This window comes from Acomys russatus, chromosome 11 (assembly GCF_903995435.1).
Source record: "Acomys russatus chromosome 11, mAcoRus1.1, whole genome shotgun sequence".
In the NCBI taxonomy this organism is placed as follows: domain Eukaryota; kingdom Metazoa; phylum Chordata; class Mammalia; order Rodentia; family Muridae; genus Acomys; species Acomys russatus.
The window spans coordinates 55,841,330-55,865,258 of record NC_067147.1 but is presented as its reverse complement, the minus strand read 5'-3'; the positions used below and the strand labels follow the sequence as shown (position 1 = coordinate 55,865,258).

Sequence of the window (23,929 nt, the reverse complement as noted above, 5' to 3'; positions counted from 1 at the left end):
TGTGCATCCCACACTGGTAGCTCAGTATAAACCAGGTCAGCTGAACAGTGGCTTTCATCTCCTGCTGGGCACTAAAACTGGCAAGATCTTTTAAAGGGACCTAGTTAACCCAGAAGCCCCTCGAAGAGTCATTCATCCAGATCTTTGTAAAAGCCTGCAAAGGGCTCTAGGGTACAGAGTCTGGGGTGAGAACCACATGCCACTGAGGGAACCTCTGAAACTACCCTGCATTTAGCTGTGGACCTGTGACCTGGAAGTTCTGCCCTCTGAGCCCAGGTAGTACCATTCTCAGGAGATACAGGATAGATCCTCTGGTCTATGTGACACCACCCCCCCCCCCCGACTTTCCCACCTACAAACACAGGCCCATTCCTACCCCCACCCCACCCCCCCACCGTTCCATGTGGCCACATTATGCCTGATCGCTTGTGTCTATGTTTTTAACTTTCCGCACCTCGGAAGACCACACTGATCTTCTTCAGCTTGGACACATGGTCACCTCCCCATGTCCCAGCCTCCTACTGGTGGAAGGGATTTGGCTGTAGGTGGCGGGTCTCATTCATACACTTGGAGCCCATTTCCTGTTCACAGGATGGGTTTTCCATGACTCCCTAAATCTCAGAGGTTTCTGGCCAGCCACCTCCATCCTGGTCAGAGGGTAGCGGTCTCCATCTCTCACAGCTTCATGCCTTCGGGCTGTTTCTCTGCACCTGTCTCAAACCCCACATCACAGCAGTGAGAGGGAAGGCCATTGGGCTTCTGCTCTCATTTGGAGCTGGCAAGGCGCGGTGAATGGCCTGTTCCTCAGGACTGGTGAGAACAGACATATCGGAGCCTGGCCAAATGGAGCTACAGGTTTCCCCTCAGAGGGCCTTTTATCATCCAGCTCCTTTTTCTGACCAAAGAATGTTCTAGGTTTGGCAGTGTCCAGCTCTCGGTGCTGCCTCTCACGGGCCCTGCCCTTACTCTCTTGCTGGAGAAGGGGAACAGATGCTTGCATGGTGTGAGGGGAGTGGGGCATATGGTGCCGCATATGGAGAGTGGAGAGGGCCAGAATTGACACCGTACATTTCTGACATAACACAAACACATCTTTGGTTTCCTATTTTAGCCAAGTTGTGAGACGTGCATCTTCCTGCTGGGTAAAGCAACCGGGCGCCAGCAAGGATGGATGTACAAGCCATCCCTCAGCTCCGTGCACAGGCCTCCTAGATAGAGAGGCCCAGCTGGCGCCAGGCTGCTGCCTCCCGAGGCATCATCAAGGAAGACTATTGACCAAGCAGTTAGATTGCAGACCAGACACGCAATGAAAGGCCAGGGTCATTTATCACCTCCGGAGCAGGAAGGGGGCTGTCACGTACATCATATTAACAGTGTCGAGGAAGAGAGCAAGAAAGGCTGTAACTCAGTTCAGAAGGATCCAAGAGTATATTCAATCCCAGAAGACACATCACTAGCTGTCCAGAACTGAGCCGAGAGGATTTGGGAACCAGGAGCCAAGACTAAACAAGAAGCCATGAGATGTAGCCAGGGAGCTCTGCCTGTGGCCCCAGGGTCTTTTTGTCTCCCTCCTTACCTCTCGCCAGTGGCATCTGCTGGCCAGTTACATTCAGACCAAAGCACCATGGGATGATGAACGGGTTGCCCATGCCAAAGACAGACACTGTAACAGTAGTTCTGGGGGCTGGAGAGGTGGCTCAGTAGTTAAGAGCACTGCCTGCTCTTCTAAAGGACCCGGGTTCAATTCCCAGCACCCGCATGGCAGCTCATAACTGTCTGTAACTCCAAGATCTGACACCCCCACACCAACGCACATAAATTAAAAAACTAAATAAAAAAGAAAGATAAAGTTTGTAAAAAACAAAACAAAACAATATTTCTGTTCCTTCAGCCAAAGGTTTTGTTTTGTTTTGTTTTATTATTTATACAGTATTCTACCCACATGTGTGCCTGCCCAGCACAAGAAGACACCAGATCTCATTACAGGTGGTTGTTAGCCACCATGTGGTTGCTGGGAATTGAACTCAGGACCTTTGGAAGAGCAGGTGGTGCTCTTAACCTCTGAGTCATCTATCCAGCCTCCTTTCTGTGAATCCGTGTTAAGCCTGAAGGTCCCTGGACTCTGATGGCTCATCTTGACACACTCCCTAACGTCATTTGCAAGACTGAGGGTCAGGTGTTCGGACTCTCACCCACGCCTGCATTACAAGTGCACATCCTGCCTGTGGCACCTCTGGGGGGGCTTGACTTTCTAGCCTTGTAGCGCTCTTGCTACCAAGTTGCAACTTCTGCTAAACTGCCGAGTGAAAACAAACAAACAAACAAACAAACCCAACCCAAACCAATCGATAACCAACCAATCTCTCCTAAGGTTAGCTCTTAGCACTGGAGGTTGCCCACTGTCGCCTGGTTTCCACTTGGTCTCGGATGCCTGTTCCTGCCCCTAGCCAGAGATCCTTAGATCAATACAGAGCCTTTCCCTGCCATCCAAATAGCCTGGGGTTTCTTCTGCCCAGCTTCAAACAGGCTGGTGACAGGGTCAGTGGCTCCAGTACAGACCTGTGAGCTCCAACAGAAATGGGAGGGAGCCAGTTTGCACTGGTTTGGGATAGAAGTAGGCAAGGCTGTCAGAGTCCTCCGGTCCTACCGGATACTGTCTCTCTGGGCCTCAGTTATATCGATGACAGAAATTTGCCTCATTATAATCAAGTGTAAACCTTCAGTTAGATGATACAGTTTTTAGAGTGAGAGGTTAGGGGGAAGGAGTGTTGGGGCAGAACATGAGCTCGGAATGGGGGTTTCATCTCCAGCACCTCAAGAGAATAAGAAAGCAGATCACCAAGCTTAGTGGGCTTAATTGTAAAGGCGCCCTGGGGAGCGCTTATCACTGCCTGCAGCCAGTGCCTCTGGCAGCCACTCACTGCAACAGACACTCTCTTCTCTTGCAGAACGCCTTACAAGGTGAGACCTGTGGCCGTCAAGCAACTGTCTGGTAAGGCCCTGCTATCATCTCTTAAATAATGGGGGGGGGACACTCTAGCCTTTCCTGAGTGATGGAACGCATGCTGGTTAAATGTTTGGTTCCACAGCCTGCTACCACTGCAGAATCCAAAACTTCGTGTTCCTGTCTAGGTGGCTCCTCTGAGTCCCCACCCTCCCCCAGAGAACCTGATAGATACTGGGTGTCATTCTACCTCTTTCTACTTGGGCTCCCAGGCCCACAGCCATCTCTTTTCCTGTGGGCTGCAAAGGTCAGGCTGCCAGCCCACCAGGTTTCCCAGCCAGGCATAGGATTGAGTAAAACTCCTGTTTCTTTTTTTATTTCTTTCTTCTTCTTCTTCTTCTTCTTCTTCTTCTTCTTCTTTTTTTTAAATCACTTCTATTTGTATGTGATTCGTGCCTAATAAAATCTCTTATTTCAATGTGAGCACCTGGATGTGTTTTTGAGGAATCTGCACACTGGTGTCACCATTGAGGAAATCAAGGTGTCCGTGAACCTCTCGTGTGGCTGCTTGGCCGCCCCAGTCAACAGCTGGCTTACTTTCGGAGACCATCCAACAGATGTGTTTCCCAGAGCTTGTGTGAGGTGTTAGGGGGAGGGGTGTAAATGTTTCTTTTCTTTCTTTCTTTCTTTCTTTCTTTCTTTTTTTTTTTTTTTTTTTTTTGAGACAGGGTTTCTCTGTGTAACCTTGGCTGGCCTGGACTCACTTTGTAGACCAGGCTGGCCTTGAACTCACAGCGATCCTCCTGCCTTATGCTTGGTTGTGTCCATATGGAGCCTGGACATCAACCTCCCGGCAAAGCCCGGACATCAACCTCCCAGCAGTGTCCTTCCCTGGTCCTCAGGAGTGTACTTAATCTCTCATTATCCTGGGTCTGGCTGACTAGGGTAGGATGGCTGGTCAGTGAGCCCCAGGGAATCTTCCTTTCTCTGCCTGCCGAGCATACCAAGCCTCATCGTGTGCCACCACGCTCTGCTCTCTGTGTGGGTTCTGGCAATCAGTCTTAGGTTCTCATGCTTTTACCAACAGAGACATCTTTCTAGCAAAGTTTCATGGCCTGGGGCATGGGGTGTGGGGGGGGATGCATGACCCAGGAAGTGACTCAGCATGATGCTTCTGAGACCCATTGGTGTGGTGAGCACCAACCACTGCACCTGGTACTTGTAACAGTCATCCTGCACCCTATGTTTTTCATTCCTTTCTAGATGGACATTTGGGTCTTTTTTTTTTTTTTTAAATGAGTCTAGCAGCTGTGGGTTAAAGACTTGGCAGGGGTGGGGCTTGAGTGGGACTGTGGGGTCATGGGTTAAGTATAAGTTTAACTCCATCAAAACCTCTCGCTTCCCTGGGCCGTGGTAGTACAAGCCTTTAATCCCAGCACTGGGGGGGGTGGGGGTGGGGCAGAGGCTGACAGATCTCTGTGAGTTCAAGGCCAGCTTGGTCTACATTGCAAATTCCAGGACAGCCAAGGCTACACAGAGAGACCCTGTTTCAAACAAACAAACAAACAAACAAACAAACAAAACCCCAAACTCTGCTGCCTCCCATCTCTTGACGCCCTGCTCCAGCTGGCTCCTTTCTTAGCCCTCTGGACTGGCAGTGTTTTGCATTCCAGTCACCCTGATGGCTGCAGAAATGGAGTGCACAATGGTTTTAATTTGTGGTTTTTAATTTAGTTGGTGATTCCCTAATGATTACTGACCTCCAGTGTGTCTGAGGTACCTGTTTCCTATTTGGTTTGTGACATCTCCTGCTCAGCTCTTTTGGTAACTCGTAGCTTCTGCTCCTGCACTTACGCAGTTGTGGAGTTTCCTGGCAGGTTGAAGAGTCGTGCTTAGTGTTTATTCCTGTGGCCTTGATTAAATAACTCTGATAAAAGCAACTGAGGGAGAAAGGGTTTATTTCAGCTCACAGTTCATGGTTACACAGTTCATTTTGGTGCGGGGGGAGGTCAAGGCATCAGGAACTTGAAGTTGGTCACATAGCATGCGTAAGGTCCTGGGTTAAATTCCTACCACTATAAAAGATTTATTTTAAATATCAGTTTTTAGTGCCTTTTAGTTTGTAAAAGATATAAATGGCTTTTATGCTGGAAAAGACAATCCTGGTACTTACTCCAGAAAATAAATTTTAAAATGGGGTTTTGTGTAATTTCGGAGCCAAGCCAGACTGGTGGGAGCTGGGTTCCGACTCATTAACGAAAGTGAGAGTTGAGTGTGAACAGGGCCCCTGGGATGTAAGAGCTGAGCTCCCTGGAGGGTTTGTGGAGGGCCAGTACGGAGGACACACATGAGCAGCTAGGCCAATGCTGCTGAAGCTCCTCCCACAGCTGGGGTCGTGGGAGTTGCAAAGGACTTCGGGAAATAAATAGGTGCTGCAGAGGACCAAGGCCTGTGTGCACATTGTAGCTTCATGGTATCAGAGTGAGTGCACAGTGCATCCTAGCTACATGGTGTCAGAGTGAGTGCACAGTGCATCCTAGCTTCATGGTGTCAGTGAATGGTGCAGCGAAGGGCAGTGAAGGATGTATCTTCTCAGTGGGCCAGGGTAAGACAGAACCAGAAAACAGCTGCTGCACACCATGAGTGTGGGAGCAACCTGGGAGCAATGGCTTCTCTGAGAATGCCAGCAGCAAGGATGCAACTACAGGGCCATGAGTAAACTTCTGCTTAACAGAAGAGGACAAGACTGTTGGGTGGTGGTGATACTTGCCTTTAATCCCGGCACTTGGAAGGCAGAGGCAGGCAGATCTCTGTCTTTTCTACAGAGTGAGTTCCAGGACAGCCAAGGCTGCATAGAGAAATCCTGTCTTCAAACAAGTAAATAAACAAACAGGACAAGACTTTGCTCTTGGAGACAGAAGCAACCAGTAGAAATCTAGAACAGGCCTGGGTCTGCTCTGGCCTCCAGATCAACCTGGGAGCGCCAATGTGAACTATGCAATAAGAAAGTACTCCTTTAATCCCAGCGCTCAGGAAGTAGAGGCAGGAGGATTGCTGTGAGTTCAAGGCCAGCCTGGTCTACAACGCAAGTCCAGGATAGCCAATGCTAACACGGAGAAACCCTGTCTTGAAAATAGTACTGGCTCCAAAGGTACTGACAGGCTTTTATATGTCCTTCTTTATGTCACTGGAGCTCATTTTTTGGAAAAACCTCCTGTTGTCAGCTACTTTTATCCTATTTAAGTAGCTCAAATTCAAGTGTTTCTCTATGACAATGTATACTGTTATGGTTGACAGCTCATTGCGGCGTGCCTGCCTGAGAGAGACATGTACGTCGGAACAGTAGGCTCATGTCAGTCCTGAGACCTCAGACTCACAGAGAAAGGACCACTGTGTGGCCCTATGAGAGAAGCAAGGGTCTGAGCTGCCCTCAGGTGAATGCCAAGGCTGTGGCTGCCACACCCCACAGTGGGCACAGGGAACCAAAGTCCTCCTTCACTTCTTGCCCAAGACAAGATGCAGCAAAACATGTCAGACTTTCTCAAGATGATGGCACTTGTTGTGCCCCTGTGTCCCCTAGAAGAGCTACCTGTGGGCCCATGATTTTCTCACGACCCAGCAGCTGTTGACACTGAACCAGGGGACAGTACCTTTAATTTCTGAACCAGAAATGGCCCTGCGGAGGGCTTGTGGGTTCTGTGTGCCCCCCTCCATTTCCAGCCTTCCCCCAGAGTCCAGACAGGCCTGGGCAGCCACACTCTGCCAGCTCCGGAATGGCTGTGGAGCATCCATGGAACTCCAGGCACTGCCAGACCAAGCATTCTGCCAGGTCCACACGGACCAGAAAAAAATCAGCCCTGTCATTTTACTGTGCACGCCTATCTTAGAAGACAGAGGATGAAGGAGATCCCTCAGGAATTTGCATTCGGCTTTCCTGTTTGCTCAAGACACAATTTGCATGCTATTACATTGATGGTTCAGCATTCAGTGGAGACGTTTTTTTTGTCTGCATGTATTTCGTTGTGCATCCATTACCGCTGTTTATTCCCAAACGTTTCCATCACCCCAGATAGAAGCCCCGCCCACCTGTGGGCCAGAAGTCTTCATTTTCACACCCCTCCCCTCCAGGTTCCGGCAGCCTCTAGCCTGCATTGCTTGATCCCCAGTGTTTCAGATATGCTACGGTGGCATCTGGGTGCATGTCTTGCAGTTAGCTTGGGGTCCATGCATGCTGTGTGGCATGAAGCTGCTTCCAGTCAATTTAGGGCTGGGCGATGCTGCCTCATGTGGGTGGGCCACATTTTGACCCCTTTTCATCAGGGGACACACCTGGGGCTTGCAGCTATTGTTAGCAGCACTGCTCTGAGTTTTCCTGCCTTTTTGCGCCGCGTGCTGCGTTGAACTGTTTTGAGACATACAGGGAGTTGAGGAAATGGGTCAGCCTTCTTAGAAGTCTAATCACCATTGAAGGAAGGTCTTGAGAGCGGTATTGCAGCGTAGGAGACACCCCTGGTGCTCCAGGCTCACTGATCCTTAAAGATCCTATATCTCAATGGACAGTTCTCATCCCACCAGATGCATCCTTCCTTCTCCAGCCCTGTGTTCCCTGCCTGAGGGCTTCCTCTGCTCAGGGAAGACCAGGAGTGCTAAGTAGCCACCAGTCTAGACAGCTTCTCTCGGTGGACAGCCAGTGTAGTAGCCCAAAGGGACCCCGGAGCACTGATCTTCGTATCTCCCCAGTGGTCGCTTCTTCAGTGCCCCTTCCCTTGGAGGACTTTCTGGATGATCTCCCTAAGTGATCTGCAGATCGGATCGCTTTTGTGCAGCCCAGACTTAGAGCTTTGGGGGGGGCGGGGCGCAGATAGGAATCTAAGAATAAAGGGCCCATCTGATGCTGCATTCATCTGCCAGCTGGATGAAGTGGCCTTAGGAAAATTGCCTCCCCTCGTCCCTGAGCTCCCATTTCCTGTGCAGAACAGGAATTAAAATAGACACCTCGGCAGGGTTCTTCAGAGGGTAAATGATGTAATTTATGCAAAATGCCTACCGAGGGCCTGCCACTTAGCAGTGCTCAATAAATGGTAGCTATTGTTTAAAGTAACCTTGAGGGCATTGTCCAATGGGCAAAACCTTGTCTCAGTGAAACTGCAAGAGCAGGGATGATCTCCCAGGGCCAAACTGACACAAGTAATGTGGGATCTGCTTTCTCTCGGAAGCCAAGTTTCTGCTCCAAATTTGAACGCAGATGTGTGGCTTGTGAGCAATGATAATGCTTCTTAATAATATTTTCTATATTTAGTACAGTTTCAGCCCAAAGCATTAAGGCTTTTAGGCTTCATAAGCACACCCTGAGTCATCCTTACCTGCATTATTTTTTAAAACAACAAATAGGGCTCATCGTATAAAATGCAAAATAACTCCCCGAAATTGCATGCTCGCGCTTCTCCTTGGGGTGGTCTAGCTGGCTAGGGCAGCAGCATGCCACTGCCAGAGATGTGGGTGGCAAGCAGTGGAGCAGAGGCCTCCAGAATGTGTGTCCTGACAGCAGGATTTCTTTTGGATAGGAACAGCGCTGGCATCTGAACACTGCTAGCACTTCCAGGCCATGCGTGGTTCCACTGTCCCACATACTGAGGCATTCCTGAGATGCAACAGAACACAGATCTAACCTGAACGCAGAGTTCCAAAGGGTGCCGTGTGAGGAATTTTATGAAGGCTAGATAGCCATCACCCAAGTCAAAACGGAATTTCTATCAACCTTGAATGCTTTCCCAGCCCCCCTCACCCCTCCACCCCACACACACTGTAAGAATACACCATCTCTGCTTGTATTGCCAGCTCCCTAGGGCCACTAGGATAGAGTCCTACTGTGTGCCACCCACTGTGATGTCTGGACTCTCTTGTTCAGTGTCACGGTCTCCAGATTCACAGGCTTTTGACCACGTCCATGTTGGTGAGCGCGCTTGCTCTCTAAGCCCCTGCGGGTAGATATGGCGGGGGGGGGCGAGGGTGGTCACTTCTAATGTGGGTCTCAGCTGCTATGGTCACTGTGAAGGTCTGTGGATATGCTTGCAGACATTGCATCCTGAGTGCAGTCTGGGAGCAAGAGTGTGCCTTGGATGTGGGTTAACTGCCCACATGCCTAGAGATGGAACTAGTGTTGTTTGAGGTGATCTCAGGAAGTCCTTGGGGAAAGGGGAGACTGAGGCAAAGAAGGGAGGTGAGCTCCTGAGGAGGTGACCTCTGTAGGCAGATGCGGCTCAGTTGCTCATTGTCACGATGCCTGCTTCTTTCATAGCCACGCAGCAAGCTTGTGAATCTCAAACTTTGAAACATTCAAGTAGGTGTGAGAGCCATTGCATCTCTGTGTAGCCTTGGCTGTCCTGGACTCACTTTGTAGACCAGGCTGGCCTCGAGCTCACAGCGACCTGCCTGCCTCTGCCTCCAGAGTGCTGGGATTAAAGGCATGCGCCACCACTGCTTGCGGCTGCTTGTGTTGTTTTTATTATGGCTTGCTGTAGGAAACTATAATCTGGGTGGTGTAGGCAGAAGGTTATTGTGTAATTCAAATGCTGATTTCTGTACCCATCAATGTCTGGCAACAATCCTTGTTCTGAGAGTCAACTGTATCAATGTTGTGTAAACACTGCTCCCCAATTGTTCCCTGACATGCCGATAAAGCAGTTTACAGCCAATCGCTGAGCAGGGGAGAGAGTAGGGCTGGGCTTCCTGCCAGCCAGGGGAGGAGGAGTTAGAGGAGGAAATAGGGGATTAAGTGACAGGAGAGGTCCAAGAGATGTGAGAAGGAGCTGGAGCAGAAAGTCACAAAGTGCAATTATCTCTAGGATGTACCCTGGGAGGAAGCCAGATTAGCTTAGAGGGTTAAGAATAGAGTGAATCCTGCTCAGGATTGTACTGTGAAGCTTGTTAAAATAATATAATGGAGTCTCAATTACTTAGGTGATAGCTGGGTTAAGAGAGAAACTGAGAAACAAAAACAGTTTTATAAAAATGACTGTAACAGGGTAGCTTTCATTTGTCACACATAGTGTGGCATGTTTTTCTCAGGGCCTGGTTTGTGGTTTCCATCCTCCCACCACCACTGTCTTTTTCATGCTCTTAATGAGGTTATCAGAGGAGCAGAGGTAGTTAATTTGATGAGATTGGATGTTAAAACATTTTCCTTTACATTTAGTACTCCCTTCACTTCGCAAGGATGCTTTTGTTTTAAGCTGTGATCCATTTCAAATCAATTAACAGAGGGGTCACCACCATACTCCCATTGGCACCTTTATGGAAACAGATTGCCACTCAGCAGTGGTGAGAAAGAACTGTCAGGCCCCTGCTGGGCATGGTGAGAGCCTAGCCCCTCTTCCCTTACAACTGTAAGGTAAGTTTACAGTCTTGCCCAGTGCATGCAGCCTTGCCCCTTGGCATGGTGACTAGATTACATTAAGTCAGGAGTTGGGGGCTTCCTGCCACCACCTGAAGTCCTGCAAAAGTTAAAAACTGTCTTTGTCTCTGGGGAACTGAAGACTGTGTTGCTTCTTTCAGGCTCTCCCCCATGCTATGTTTGACAGCTGTCTCTCTTAATGCAGCCCCTCCCGGGGTTTTGGAAGGAAGCCTCTTTTTTCTCCCTCTAAGCCCCATTGTGCTGCCTCTGCTGTGTTTTCCCATTGCTTTCCACCCTAAGCCTACCAGATCTTGCCCCTCCCCTATGGTCATGAGTTCTGTCTGTCTGTCTCTGTCTCTGTCTCTCCCTGTCGCTCTCTCTGTGTCTCTGTCTCTGTGTCTCTCTATCACTCTCTCTCTGTCTCTGTGTCTCTCTGTCTCTGTATGTCTCTCTCTCTGTCTCTCTGTCTTTGTGTCTCTCTGTGTCTCTGTCTCTGTGTCTCTGTCTGTCTCTCTGTTTCTGTCTCTGTCTCTTTTTGCCTCTCTGTCTCTCTGTCTTTGTGTCTCTCTGTGTCTCTGTCTCTGTGTCTCTCTCTGTCTCTCTGTTTCTGTCTCTGTCTCTTTTTGCCTCTCTGTCTCTCTGTCCCTGTCTGTCTGTCTGTCTGTCTGTCTCTCTCTCCCTCTCTCTCTTAATAAAGCTCACTCTGAAACAACTTCATATGTGCTCCTTTCCCAAGCTTTCCTTTCCCATCAGCCACCCTGGTTTCTAACACTGGCATCTGTACCAAGCTAGCTACATGGTTTGGGCAGGGTGAGCCTCAAACATTTGTCTTCCTTTTGGGTTGATTTTATTATTTTCTCCATTGTCAATTTTTAAAAAAACAATGTAAGAAAGGATCTACAACAAACATTGATTATGAGTACTTTCAACGTATTGGTAGATTTGGGGTACATTGACACGTCTTACCATATTGAAGCTCCCCGCCTATGAACAGGAGACCCCCCCTGGGGAGTCTCACCTAATGTCTCAAGCAAGCTTTCAGAACAGGCATTTTGCACATGCACACACACACACACACAGCTATGCTCTCTCTCTGTCATCTCTTTTGGCCTCATCTCTCCCTCCCCACCCCCCTCCCCCTGCCCCCAGCTTCTGTTGGCCAATGTTCAGTCTGCTGCTTTCTCTCCCTGATCTGAACTCTCCAGATGCCTGTGGTAATTCTCTCCTTCCTGTCTACAACAAAAGCTTTCCCCTTACCTGTACCACAGAGCGGTCTAACCATCAGGTTATGCAGGCTTGGCCTTGGGGGGTGCTTTTGTTTTGTTTTGTTGTTTTTCCTTTTCTCCTGCTGCTGGTGCTGGCTGGACAGGTGTTCCACACCCCTCACACCCCACCTCACACCTGCTCCCCACTCTTCACCTGCCCTCCAGCATCGCTTGTGGCTGCTACCATAAGCACTGCGGTTTCCACCTTATTTTAAACTAACAGACTTGATTTTTTTTATTTTTTATTTTTTTGGTTTTTCAAGACAGGGTCTCTCTGTGTTAGCCTTGGCTGTCCTGGACTCACTTTGTAGACCAGGCTGGCCTCGAACTCACTGAGATCCGCCTGCCTTTGCTTCCCGAGTGCTGGAATTAAAGGCGTGCGCCACCACGCCCGGCCAGACTTGATATTTTTATATTGATAAGAAAGTTGATCGATATGTTCCTACACGCCGTCCCCCCCCCCCCCCCCCCCCCCCGCGCACACACACAGAGCGATGGACACATCATCCTCACTAGAGTCCACAGTTCACGGCAGGCCACTCTTGGCTTTGCACAGCCTCCAGTCCTTGTGAGTCCATGATACCGTGTGTTCCCCCAGTGCAGCCACATAGTGTGGTGGCACCCTATAGCCCCATCAGCTCTGGAGGCTGAGGGTGGAGGATCATTGAGCCTGGCATTTGAGAGTCAAGTCCACCCGGGGTGGGGGTGGGGAATCTGTTTCCACCGCTCCTTGCCCCCTCCCACAATCCTCTTCCCTGCTCCGTGGTTTTTTCCTTTTCTAGAGTGTTGTGTAGTTGAAACCATGCAGACCCCAGCCTTTCAGACCAGTTGCTTTTCCTTGTCGCTGTGCAGGTGGGGCCCTTTCTCTACCTTTTCCTTACTCTCCAGCGCCATCGAATCTCTTGTCCATATGTATCGATGTTTATTCCTCAGTTTCTGCTGTGGGCAGTTTGGTGGCTTCTAGCATTGGCAGTTACGGATGCTGCCTCTGTGTACACCCCTGCACAGGTTCTTGGGGGAGAGGCAGGCAAAGTGTCCTGTGCACCTGAAATTAGGCAGGCCACATAGAACGTGACAGGCCTCCGCCCCGCACCCCCACCCCAAGAACTATGCTGTATACACACCCCCATGCCATAGGCGGATCCAAACCACCAAAGCAGTTGCCAGACTCGGCAGTTTAGCTCCAGAGGCCTTGGCACCTTTCCTTGCTTTATTACTGAAATGCCCTTTTGCCAGTCCTCCAGCTGAGGAGAGAGTGTGTGATTTCCCAGCCCGGCAACCTGCGACTTTAAGAAGCACCAGGCAAAGTCACTGTTAATCATATAACTTTATTGTCCTCCTGGGTCATAAAGGAAGTGTGTCCTCCGTGTCCCCCACCCCCCACTTCCAACTTCTCCCCCTCCTTCTGAATGTCAGTTTTATGGTGCCCAATAAACAATGAGCGGCCAGTGACCCTGCCAGCCTTAAAACATCCCCACAAGCTGTTTTGAAGGCAGACTGATTGGAGGGCAGCTGCAGGGGCTGGGCGACAGCGAAAGTGGGACAGGAGGTGAGTCTGTCCCTCTTGGTTCCCAGGGCAAGGGTGGGAGTTGTGGTTCATGTTCTGGCTCTCTCTGTTGCGGGGGGCGGGGGGGGACGCTGAGAGGGAAAATAGCTGCACGTTCTTGTCGTCAGGGCCTCTGGGAGGGTTGTCTCTTAGAGTCTAAGGATTAATGCTTATTTTCTCTAATGTGGTGGTGGTGGTGATGATGATACCGCAATGGGGCAGACGGTTCGTTATTGTTGTTGTTGTTGGGGCCTTGCTTTGTTTTGCTTTCAGTTTGCCTGTGCTTTGGGACATTTCTGTTGAGTGCATGCAGCTGAGAGAATGCTCAGAGCCCCATCTGCTGCCTCAGGCTGGCCCATGGCTCACTATCACCGCACCATCTGAATAGAGGAGTGGCGGGCACAGTGGAGTCATGGGCCATTGCTGCCTGCCAGGTGAGGCATGGCGGCGTGTCCTTTGGGGAATGATCTCATTATGTAACCCATTCTGGCCTCGCATTCACCACCCTCCTGCCTCAGCCTCCCCCGATTGTGGGATTATAGGTGTATGCATGTCAGCATTCTTAGCACCCCTGCAGTTCTTAATGCTGTTTCTACAGGGCCAGAGAGCTGGGGTGTAGGAGCCTATGCTGGCACCCCAGGCCTTCCACCTCCATGCAGGAGACTGGGACAGGAAAGAGGCCATATGTGCAAACCAGGTCAGGTGTTAGGAGATGAAAAAAAACTGACAGAGCTATTGTCCTAGTCATCTCAGTACACAAAGAACTTTGAGTCATCAGACCTCTGGCCCCACACTATCTGCATGTGGTGTACGATGGCTCCTTACAACAGAATCACAGACTTTGCCATCCGTCCCTTTAACCAAATCCTTATGTTCTGCCGCTGAATGACAGGAGTCCAGGGCAGGGCCAGGAATTGTCTGAAAACACAGAACACAATTCCTGGAAGAAGTGGGCGAGGCAGGGCCAAGTTCCTTGAGTGTCCCCTATAATCCAAGTTGGAGTCAGACTTCAGACTCTGCCATGGTCTGCTGCTTGGGGAAACCCCACAGGGCAGGGCACCCATCCCACTTGTATCTATGTACCTACTCCTGAAGTCAGCTCTAAGTCAGTGGTGTGACACTGCTGTGTTGTCAGAACATCCTCGAAGCTGGACCCCTGCTGGGCCCTCTCAGATTGTCCTAAAGTAAAACTTAGTATTCCTGTGCTGTATATGAGATCCCCAGCTCCCAGCAACATTGGTTCAGGAAGTCTGTAGACACAGCAGCCAGTAGGAGCTAAGGCATCGACAGGCAAGAAGCTGCCTGGCCTGCCGAGGCTGCACACACGCCTCCTCAGCCTGACGGAAGCTGCTGTTTGGAATATTCAAGGCCTTTGCTGCTCTCAGTACCTGAAAGTGCCACCAGCTCCCCTGCACTTGCAGGAGCCTGGGCCAGTGGGTGGGTGCTCTGTGTAGCGTGCTGCTCGGCTTCTGAGATTTCTCTAGGAAACAAATTGCCTGTGAATATCAGCTTGTTCTCCCATGGGTCTGTCTGCCAGGCTCAGCACCAGTTAAACTGACTCCTCCCCTCCGACTCTCTTCTTCTCTCCTTTGCTTAAAACATTGAAGTCCAGAGGAACCCCAAAGAGATGACAGTTGCCTGCAGCTATGACTTAGGAGCATTTTTGGCTACGGCTGACTTTTCTCGGAGCTACTGAGCGATGTCCTCAGAATGAAATGCTTTGCACATGCGTAAACTTCTTCAAGTTAGTTTGTGCCTCGAAGCCTAGGAAATAGTGATTGGTGTTATCCACAGTAGTGAATTCGCTGGCAGGGTATGGTTTTGCCACCAGGTTGGGAATGACAAACACTTGGCAATTGAAAACTGTTTGCCCCCCAAATCCAGGGGAGTTTAGGCTCCCTAAGGGAATAAAGACAAATAATTCATGCAATTTTTTTTTCTCACAAGGAAACCAAAAATCTTTTCAAAAGATGACCGGAAGGTAAAAGGAAATGGTTATTAAGGAAGCAAACGTGGTGGGGTCGAGGGGACGAGAGGATGGGTGAATGTGGTCAAAGCACGAATGTGTGCAAGTGTGGAAATGTCACAGTGAACACCCTCGATCGCTGCAGTTGAAGTGCACCTATACTATAACGGAAATGAGCACTTGATAGACTTTGCAGGCAGACCCAGGTTGCCCTGGCTGGCAGGGGTTTCCTAAGCATCCCGTGGTCCCAAAGATGCTGGCACTCCACGGAAGGGCAAGCCACAGGAGATGTTAGAGCAAACCTCGGCTGTCAGCAGAGACAAGAGCGAAGGTCCCGGTGTTTGCCACGGGCCACACAGGCCCTGAGGGCTCTGCACGTTGTTCCTCTCTTGCTTTCAAGTTCTGCGTCCGCTGGGAGGAAACAGTGCCAATGCAGGGCTCCCTGTGATGGTGGACACCACTTCCAGATCAGGCCTGTGTTTATGGACATGTGGGTAGCTGGCTGTGCCTCGTGGGATTTTTTTTTTTTCCCCTCTTGGAAAGGAATCCATTCGTTGCACTCTGCATAAACGACCCGGTGAGCTGTCTGTGCTGAGTTGTACGTACTGTGCGGAGTGAATGCCACAGCCCAGCGGGTGTGTCATTCATTTTGTTTCTGAACAAAGAGACCATAAGAGAACCCTAGAGACACTGGCATGGGTTGTAACTGGGCTAAGGTTTAGCCTTAACCTAGCCGGGAATACTAGATGCCCAAGCACTGATTTCTGTTTATCCTAAGAATCAAATTCAAGTATAAAAATACTGTGAGACCCAAGGGAGTGCATATCCCCAAATCCAACCAATAGCTCTTCATTAACTATTTTTTTTTAAGTTATTTATTTTTATTTTATGTGTATGACTGTTGCCTGCATGAACACCTGTGTGCTACTTGTGTGTCTTATACCCAAGAGGCCAGAAGAAAGGTGTCAGATTCCCCTGGCACTGGTGAGATTGAAGTGGTGAGCAACCATCGTGGGTGCTGGGAACCAAGTCCCGGACTGCCTCTTTATCTCTGAGGCGTCTCTCCCGGCTTCCTTATTTTTTTTCATCCTGTTCTGAAGTGGCTTGAGAGCATTTCAAATACACATGCTCATGAGAACAAATGGGGAGGCAGCCGAGCCACCTTTCCCAGCTCACCTTGCACAACCCGCAGCACAGTGACCCAGCCAGCTATGCACACTGGCACACGTAGATGTGCAGCTCCCCTCCCCCACCCCTCCTGCCGCCCTTCAGTAATCACCTCCTTTCTGAACTCACCCCTCTCTGACCCCTGTTGCTTGTAAGTCTGAGATCATCAGATTTCCTACTTTGTCGCTTAGAACACTGAGTGACTACAGTCACCCAAGTAATTCAGGATATTAGCTGCTTCACTCGGCGCTAGTACTCTCATCCACCCAAAGTGTTCCTATAGAAATAAGTTCTTTTTATGGCTGTATAGTGCTCCCTGTCATTGGAGGAGCACAGTTAGTTGTGCTCCTTGAGGGTGTATGGCTTGTTTCCAGGTTGGGACCATTCCCAGTCAAGTTGCTAGCACACAGGTGATTATGGGAGTGTAGACTTTGCTCCCTCTGCCTGGAAGGTCAGCTACACTTTTCCATAGGATCTCTGTGGCCACCAGCAGGGTATGAGTGACCCAGGCTTAGTCCTCCCCAGCCCTGGGTGTGGTCGGTCTTTTTTTTATCTTAGTTTAAGCATTTTGATTTTTGTTTCTTAGTGACTCCAGGTGCCCCGTCCTCACACCCATCTGCACACAGTCAGTCATGTGTCACCTCTTACCCATTCTCAGCAGTTGTCTCCTGCTGTGGAGTCATGACAGCCTTTCACACACACTTTATTTGAACCATTGTCAGATACACCATTTACAAATATTCCTCCTGAGCTGCAGATTATCTTTTCTCTTTTGTGGGGTGGCGTGAGATTCTTATTTTTAAATACATCTTGGTCATCCAGATCCACAGCCACCTACCCAACACACACACACACACAAACACACCACACACACATACACACACACATACACACACACATACACACACACACACACCACACACACCCCAAAACATGGAATCTGTTTTGTCTTGGCCAACTATTCCTGAGCATGTGACTGCCTGGAGTGTGGCTTCCGCTGTCTTTTCATCCCCTTAACACTATTCTTCTTCTTTTTTTTTTTTTTTTGGTTTTTGGAGACAGGGTTTCTCTGTGTAGCCTTGGCCATCCTGGACTCACTTTGTAGACCAGGCTGGCTTTGAACTCACAGCGATCCACCTGCCTCTGCCTCCCAAGTGCTGGGATTAAAGGCGTGCGCCACCACGCCCGGCTAACACTATTCTTCTTATAGCAATAATTAATTCTGATGAAACGGCTTAGATGTATTTGGGCATCACATCTAAGAACTCCCTGACTTTTCCAGCACTCTGCAAGGTTTGCCCTTGTGTGTTATGGTTTATAGCTGTGAGCCATTCATTTTTGCGTTAGATTTTTGCCTATGGAATAATATTGTCTATTTCTATAAGAGAGATTGCAATGGTTTTTGACAGCAATTTCCTTGAGCCTTTAATACCAGTTTAGAGAGAATTGACATCTTTGCTGTGTCAAATTTACTAAGTCGTTAACACGAGTTACTTACTATTTATTTACTTTTTTTTTTTTCAGTAACATTAGGCATTTTAAGCATGCAAATTCTGCATGTTTTGTTAGATTTATACCTGAGTTGTGGGGCTTTTCTGAGTGACTATCAATAGTATTATGCCTTTAATATGACTGTTATTTATTATTAATATTGTACGTGTATCTTACGACCTTGTTAAATTTACTTGTTGGCTCTCAGAGAGGTGTTTGTTGTGTTTTTGAGATCCCTTGAAATGTTCTGTGTGGACAGTCTTGGCGTCACAGTCCAGGACTGCTGATTCAGCCCTTCTTTTCTGACCTGTGCCCTTGATTTCTTATTCTTGCTTCCTTGCGCAAGCCTGAACTTTTAACATTGCATCAAGTAACAACAAGGAGACATCTTTCTCACCTTGTCATACTTTTAGCTGGAGAGTTTTGTTGATGCTTTTATAATTTAAGTTTTTCTTCATTTTCTGTATATGGTTGTTGTAGCCATATGCACATATTTGCACCAAGTGTATACAGTGCCCACAGTGGCCAGAATAAGGCATCTGATCCTTTGGAACTAAAGTTACAGGTGGTTGTGAGCCACCATGTGGATGCTGGGAATCAAACCCACGTTCTTTGGAAGAACAGCCAGTGCTTTTTAACTGCTGAGCCATCTCTCCAGCCCCTGTTAATGCTTTTTTTTTTCAAATCACTTTAAAGCAGTCCCTCCCTATTTCTGCTTTCTGAGATTTTCATCTTGAACATGTGTTGATTTTACCAGATGCCTTTCCATGGCTTGATTGAGAGGATCATGGGATTTTCCTTCTAAGTGCTGCCAATGTAAATTGCATTGATTGGTTTTTAAAGATTGGATCAAACGTGCATCCCTAGAACAAATCCCATTTGACCCTGATGTGTGGTTTTCTTTTTTTATATTGCTGAATGCATTTTAATTTTTTTTTTTTTTCTTACTGGGCTTGGGTCCATGTTCATGAAGGGTGTTGGTTACAGCTCTCTATCTGTTGCTGTTGCCTTTGTGGATTTGGTATCAGACTCTGCTGGTAACTCCATAAAATGAATAGAGAAGTGTTCCCACTTCTGTTTTCGGAAGGAGGTATTTAGAGCTGTGTAAATTCTATAACTACTTGACTGAACTCTGCAGGGCATCCGCAGGGACTGGAGATTCCTTTGGTGATTGTGGGCGAACTTTTACATTTTAAATTCACATCCCTTTATGGTTATAAGCTATTCAAACTGCTTCCTCCTGGATGAGTTGTGGTTTCATTTCTGTAGGAGTTGCTCTGCTTTACCAAGGTTGTCAAAGCTGTAGACAAGAGTTGCTGGCAGGCCCCTCATAGCCCGTGTCTACAGGGACAGTAGTCATAGCTCCTCTTTTGTCCCTGATATTGGTAGCCTCTGTCTGTCTGTCTGTCTGTCTGTCTTCCTTCCTTCCTTTTTTTTCCTTTCCTTACACAGAACACTTCTTTATTTTTCACTAAGACTTTTCGTGAGTAACCTTGTCACCGCTGCACCCCTCCCCCCCAGGAAGGGTTAGTGCACTCACTGCTATAAAGCAGTAGGGAACAGCTTCAAGGACCTGAACCAACCCTAAATGACAAAAACACTTTCTATTTGAATTATCATAAAAGTGTTTAAGTAAAAAGGAAGAAAGAAAGAAAGAAAGAAAGAAAGAAAGAAAGAAAGAAAGAAAAGGGGCAATAGTGGTTTCAGAATAAAAAGATCATTCACGCCGGGCGTGGTGGCGCACGCCTTTAATCCCAGCACTCAGGAGGCAGAGGCAGGTGGATTGCTGTGAGTTCGAGGCCAGCCTGGTCTACAAAGCAAATCCAGGACAGCCAACGCCACACAGAGAAACCCTGTCTCAAAAAACAAAACAAAACAAAACAAAAAGATCATTCATGTTTCATGTCACACGTTCGATCTTGCCTCTATGTAACAAAGTGAAAAAACAGGATCACTGTCATACAAAATGTCACTACAGTACACTGTATGCACCTGTCCCAAGGCCAACCCAGCCCCTAGTGCTTCCCACTAAGTTACTTCCCAGCTTGTTGGATAGAGGAGCACATAGATTTCTCTTCGACCCAGTCATAAGGCTGGCACATCTGCGTATCAGCTATGTAAACACGGCCGATGTGATGGAGGGGCTGTTGGGATTCACTCTCTTCAGATGTTCTTCATACATTTTACAAACACCTTCCATGCACTCATCCACAGACTCGTGAGTCAGCGTAAGTCCTGCCTTCTAGCCTCTTGGTAGGGTGTACCAGCAAAATAGTGTGAGACATCGCTCCAAACACTTTGCTGCAGCCACCATTGCCTCCTGTCTTTATTTCTTTGTTGGGTCTTGCTGGGAGTTTGCAGGTTCGTTGGCCTTCTTAAAGAGCTAGATCTTTTATTATTGTTGTTTGGTTGGTTGGTTTTGGGTTTTCAAGTCAGGGTTTCTCTGTGTAGCTTTGACTGTCCTGGACTTGCTTTGTAGACCAGGCTGGCCTTGAACTCACAACAATCTGCCTCTCTCTATCTCCCTGAGTGCTGGGATTGCAGGCATGCACCACCACGCCTGGCTTCTTTTGTTAATTTTTATGTGTGGCTTGCTGTTTATTTTACGGCTTTCCTCTCTTTGTTTCTGTTTCCTACTCTTTACTGTTCTTTCCTTTCTTCTGCTGTGGTTTTGTTCTGTCTGTGATTCTTGCAGTGGGCTCCTGGGCTACTGCGCTGAGTTTTTTTCCTCGTACAACATGCAGGGCTCTGTTTCCTTCCAGCCTTCCTTTAGCTGACCGTTGATGTGTGTGTGTTTGTTTTCATGAAATTAAATGTCTTTTTAATTTTTTTCTCAAAACTTCCTCTTTTACCCATGAATTGTTTGAAAATGTGAATAGTGGGTCAGAGGGGTGGCTCAGCAGGTAAGGACACTTGCTACATAACCAGATCATCTGCCTTGGAATCCTAGGACCCACATACTAGAAGGCAAGAGTATACCCCTGCAAGCTGTCCCCCAGTCTACACAGATATAGTGTAGCATTCATGTATGTATACACACACTCACATACACACACATTCACATAGACACACATAATCATATATATACTCACATATTCACATAGACACACACTCATACACACACTCACATATACACACTCAAACACACTCACACACATACACACTCACAAACACACACTCACGTGCACACTCAAACACAGCCTCACACACACACACATATACACTCACACTCTCACATGTATTCACATGTACACATTCGCTCACATGCGTACGTATACTCACACACACACACACATACATATAATACTGATTGTGTGATGACTGCTGGGTTTATACAAATACTCAGAGATCAGTAACTTGCATTAATCCAAACAAACCATCACTTTTCCTAACGATTTTGTGATAAGTAACCTAAGACCACAGTGTATCAAGGCTATGAGAGCTCACTGGAGCCCTGCCAGTGGAGGCCTCTTGTCTTCCCTGGTAGGTGCAGAGCTCTCAGAAGGCCAGTCTGTAGACTCACGAGCAGCTCAACTGTGGCTCTGTGGCTGGCACTTTGAGTTGGGTGCCTAAGAGATACCATGAAGATTGACTTCTCTTCTTTTTGGACATGAAGCCAGGTGGCCATGGGTTCTCGCCACCTGCTCACTCAAAAGTGTTGTAATTCAGGGTCTTAGGTAGAAAGCACCCTTTGGGCAAATAAGAGACACAAATTTGAAGCAAAGATACTGTTAACTTATAGGTTCAGGGTAGACAGGTGCCTGTAGGCCACACAGGGAGGCCAGGAGCACAAGAAAAAAGACAAACGGTGACCCTTAGGTTAATGCCTTTATTATCTCTTGAGAATTACCCTACAAGGTTCCTCGAAGGGAATTTTAATTGGTGATTTAAAGCAAGCAGACACGAGTTCTGAAAGGTCACAGTGATGGTGAAATGGTTACTGTGGCATAGGGCTGCACAGGGTGTGCAGGGTGTGGGGACAGTAGGGTGAGTCAGGTTGGCTGTCACTGGCTGTCCGTAAGGAGGTGGGCACCAGGAGGAAATGGCTTACGCTAGACATCTGGATGGGCACCTGAATAGATGGGAGGCAGACAACCGGAAGCTGGTTTGGGGTGACTGAACTTGCTCTGGAGTGAACGTCTGTAGGCAGAGTGAACTCAAGAGTGTGAGGTCACATGACACCAAAAGGATTTCCTACAGGCAGCGAAGTGGCAGAGGCCTACGAGGCTGATCTAGGCCAGTGGTTCGGCCTTCCTAACGCTGCGACCCTTCAATACAGTTCCTCGTGTTGTGGTGACCCCCAACCATAAAATTATTTCTTTGCTACTTCCTAACTGTAATTTAGCTACTGTTAGGAGTTGTAGTGTAAATACTGATATTTCTAATGGTCTTAGGTGACCCCTGTGAAAGGGTTGCCTCTTTGGGGGTCATGATCCCACAGGTTGAGAACCACTGATCTAAATTGGTTCATTTGTTTTTGTTTTCTTTTTATTGTGTTCACTAGCAAATATGTCTTAGGAAGGAGGGAGGAAAGGACAAGAAAGCAAGAAAAGAATAGAAGGAGTAAGGAAAAGGCTAGATGTGGTACCAGGCACTGTGTTCAGTTTCGCTGGGTCTCCATAGCAGGGAATGATAAAGCAGCTTATTGTTGAAGATACACGGAGATGGAGTGCGGGTGTCCACACATCTTTCTGGGCTCACATAGTGGGCTATACCGTCCAGTGTCAACTTTGGAACTTCCTTAAGTGACCTCAGTGCCACCTGCCTGTGCCAGCACACTGTCACCTAGCCACATGCTACTTGAAATGGTACTCTCACCACTGAGACTGCTAGTTTTGGATTTTTATCCTGGTGACGGTGTACTGGCATTGCAGGTCCATGCTACCAGGCACTGATGCACCCTAGTCTCATCAATGGACTATGACAGGAGTTAGGCACAGGAGGATACGCCCAGAACATCGACTTAGAGCTCAGTACACAGGTGGCCTGTGGAGGGAAGGGGGACCATGGGGCCCAAGAACACTTCTGGTGCCATCAATGTTCTGAGTGTTAAGTGACCAAGATGTAGGGGGAAACCACTTTTTTTCTCATTATAAAATTAATATAAGATATTCATGGTAGAAAATGGAGCATCCCTGAGGAAGCAAAAATATTCCTATTTGGAATCTTACAAACAAAAGGTAGTTACCGTTGGTGTTCTGGAAGGTATTCCCAACATGTTTAAGAAATGAAATCAGGGCTGGAGAGATGTCTCAGAGGTTAAGAGCAGTGTCTGGTCTTCCAAAGGTCCTGAGCAACCACATGGTGGTTCACAACCATCTATAGTGAGATCTGGTGTCTTGTTCTGATATGCAGGCGTATAGTACATACAGACAAAAATATTGTATATATAATAAATATATCTTTTTAAAAAATGAAATCAGGCCGGGCGGTGGTGGCACACACCTTTCCCCTGGGACTGGAGTTATATACAGATGGTTGGCTGTGAGCCTCATGTGGGTGCTGGGACTCAACCCTGAGTCTTCTGCAAGAGCAGCCAGTCTTCTTCGTCTCTGAGAGATTTCTTCATCCCTCAAAACCCGCTTTTTAAGTCTAACAACAGATGTTAACTTTTCTGTTGGTTTTTGTTTTGTTTTGTTTTTAGAGTCAAGGTCTTGCTATGTAACCCTGGCTGGTCTAGCATGTACTTACCGGTCATCCTCCTGCCTTTGCCTCCCAGACATGAACATATTTAAGTGATTATTTTTTCTTCCTCTTCTTTCCATTTTTGACAAGATCTTGTTGCGCGGCTAAGGCTAACCTTCAACTAGTTCTTCTCAGCCACCTGGCGCTCTAACCGCACCTCCCGTATACTGGGGTTTAAGGGTGGCTGAGATGAAACTATTATCAACAGTAGAACGTGTGCATACAATACAGGCTCACCATATTTAATTTAACAAACCCCGAGGCCCACAGATGGCTCAGTGACTGAGCCTGGTGACCTGAGTCCCCCAAATCCACACAGCGTAAAGAGAGAACTGACTTCTGAAAATTGTCCTCTGTACTCCATACCTGTGCCATAACACGCGTGTGCTGCTGCCGCCACCAGCACACACAGATGGCCTGTGCTGGTTCTCACTGTATCAAATGACGCTAGGGCGCATATCTTTTATGTGTA

At 48.1% G+C, this 23,929-nt stretch overlaps 1 protein-coding gene across 1 annotated transcript in view; it reads left to right on the top strand.

The window, feature by feature from the left end:
* The window catches only part of Pde9a (phosphodiesterase 9A), an 85,669-nt gene that overhangs the window by 30,222 nt on the left and 31,518 nt on the right, over nt 1–23,929 (top strand). Inside the window, 1 exon segment of the mRNA XM_051153384.1 lies at nt 2,949–2,992. Within this exon segment, the coding sequence (XP_051009341.1) occupies nt 2,949–2,992 (44 nt within the window).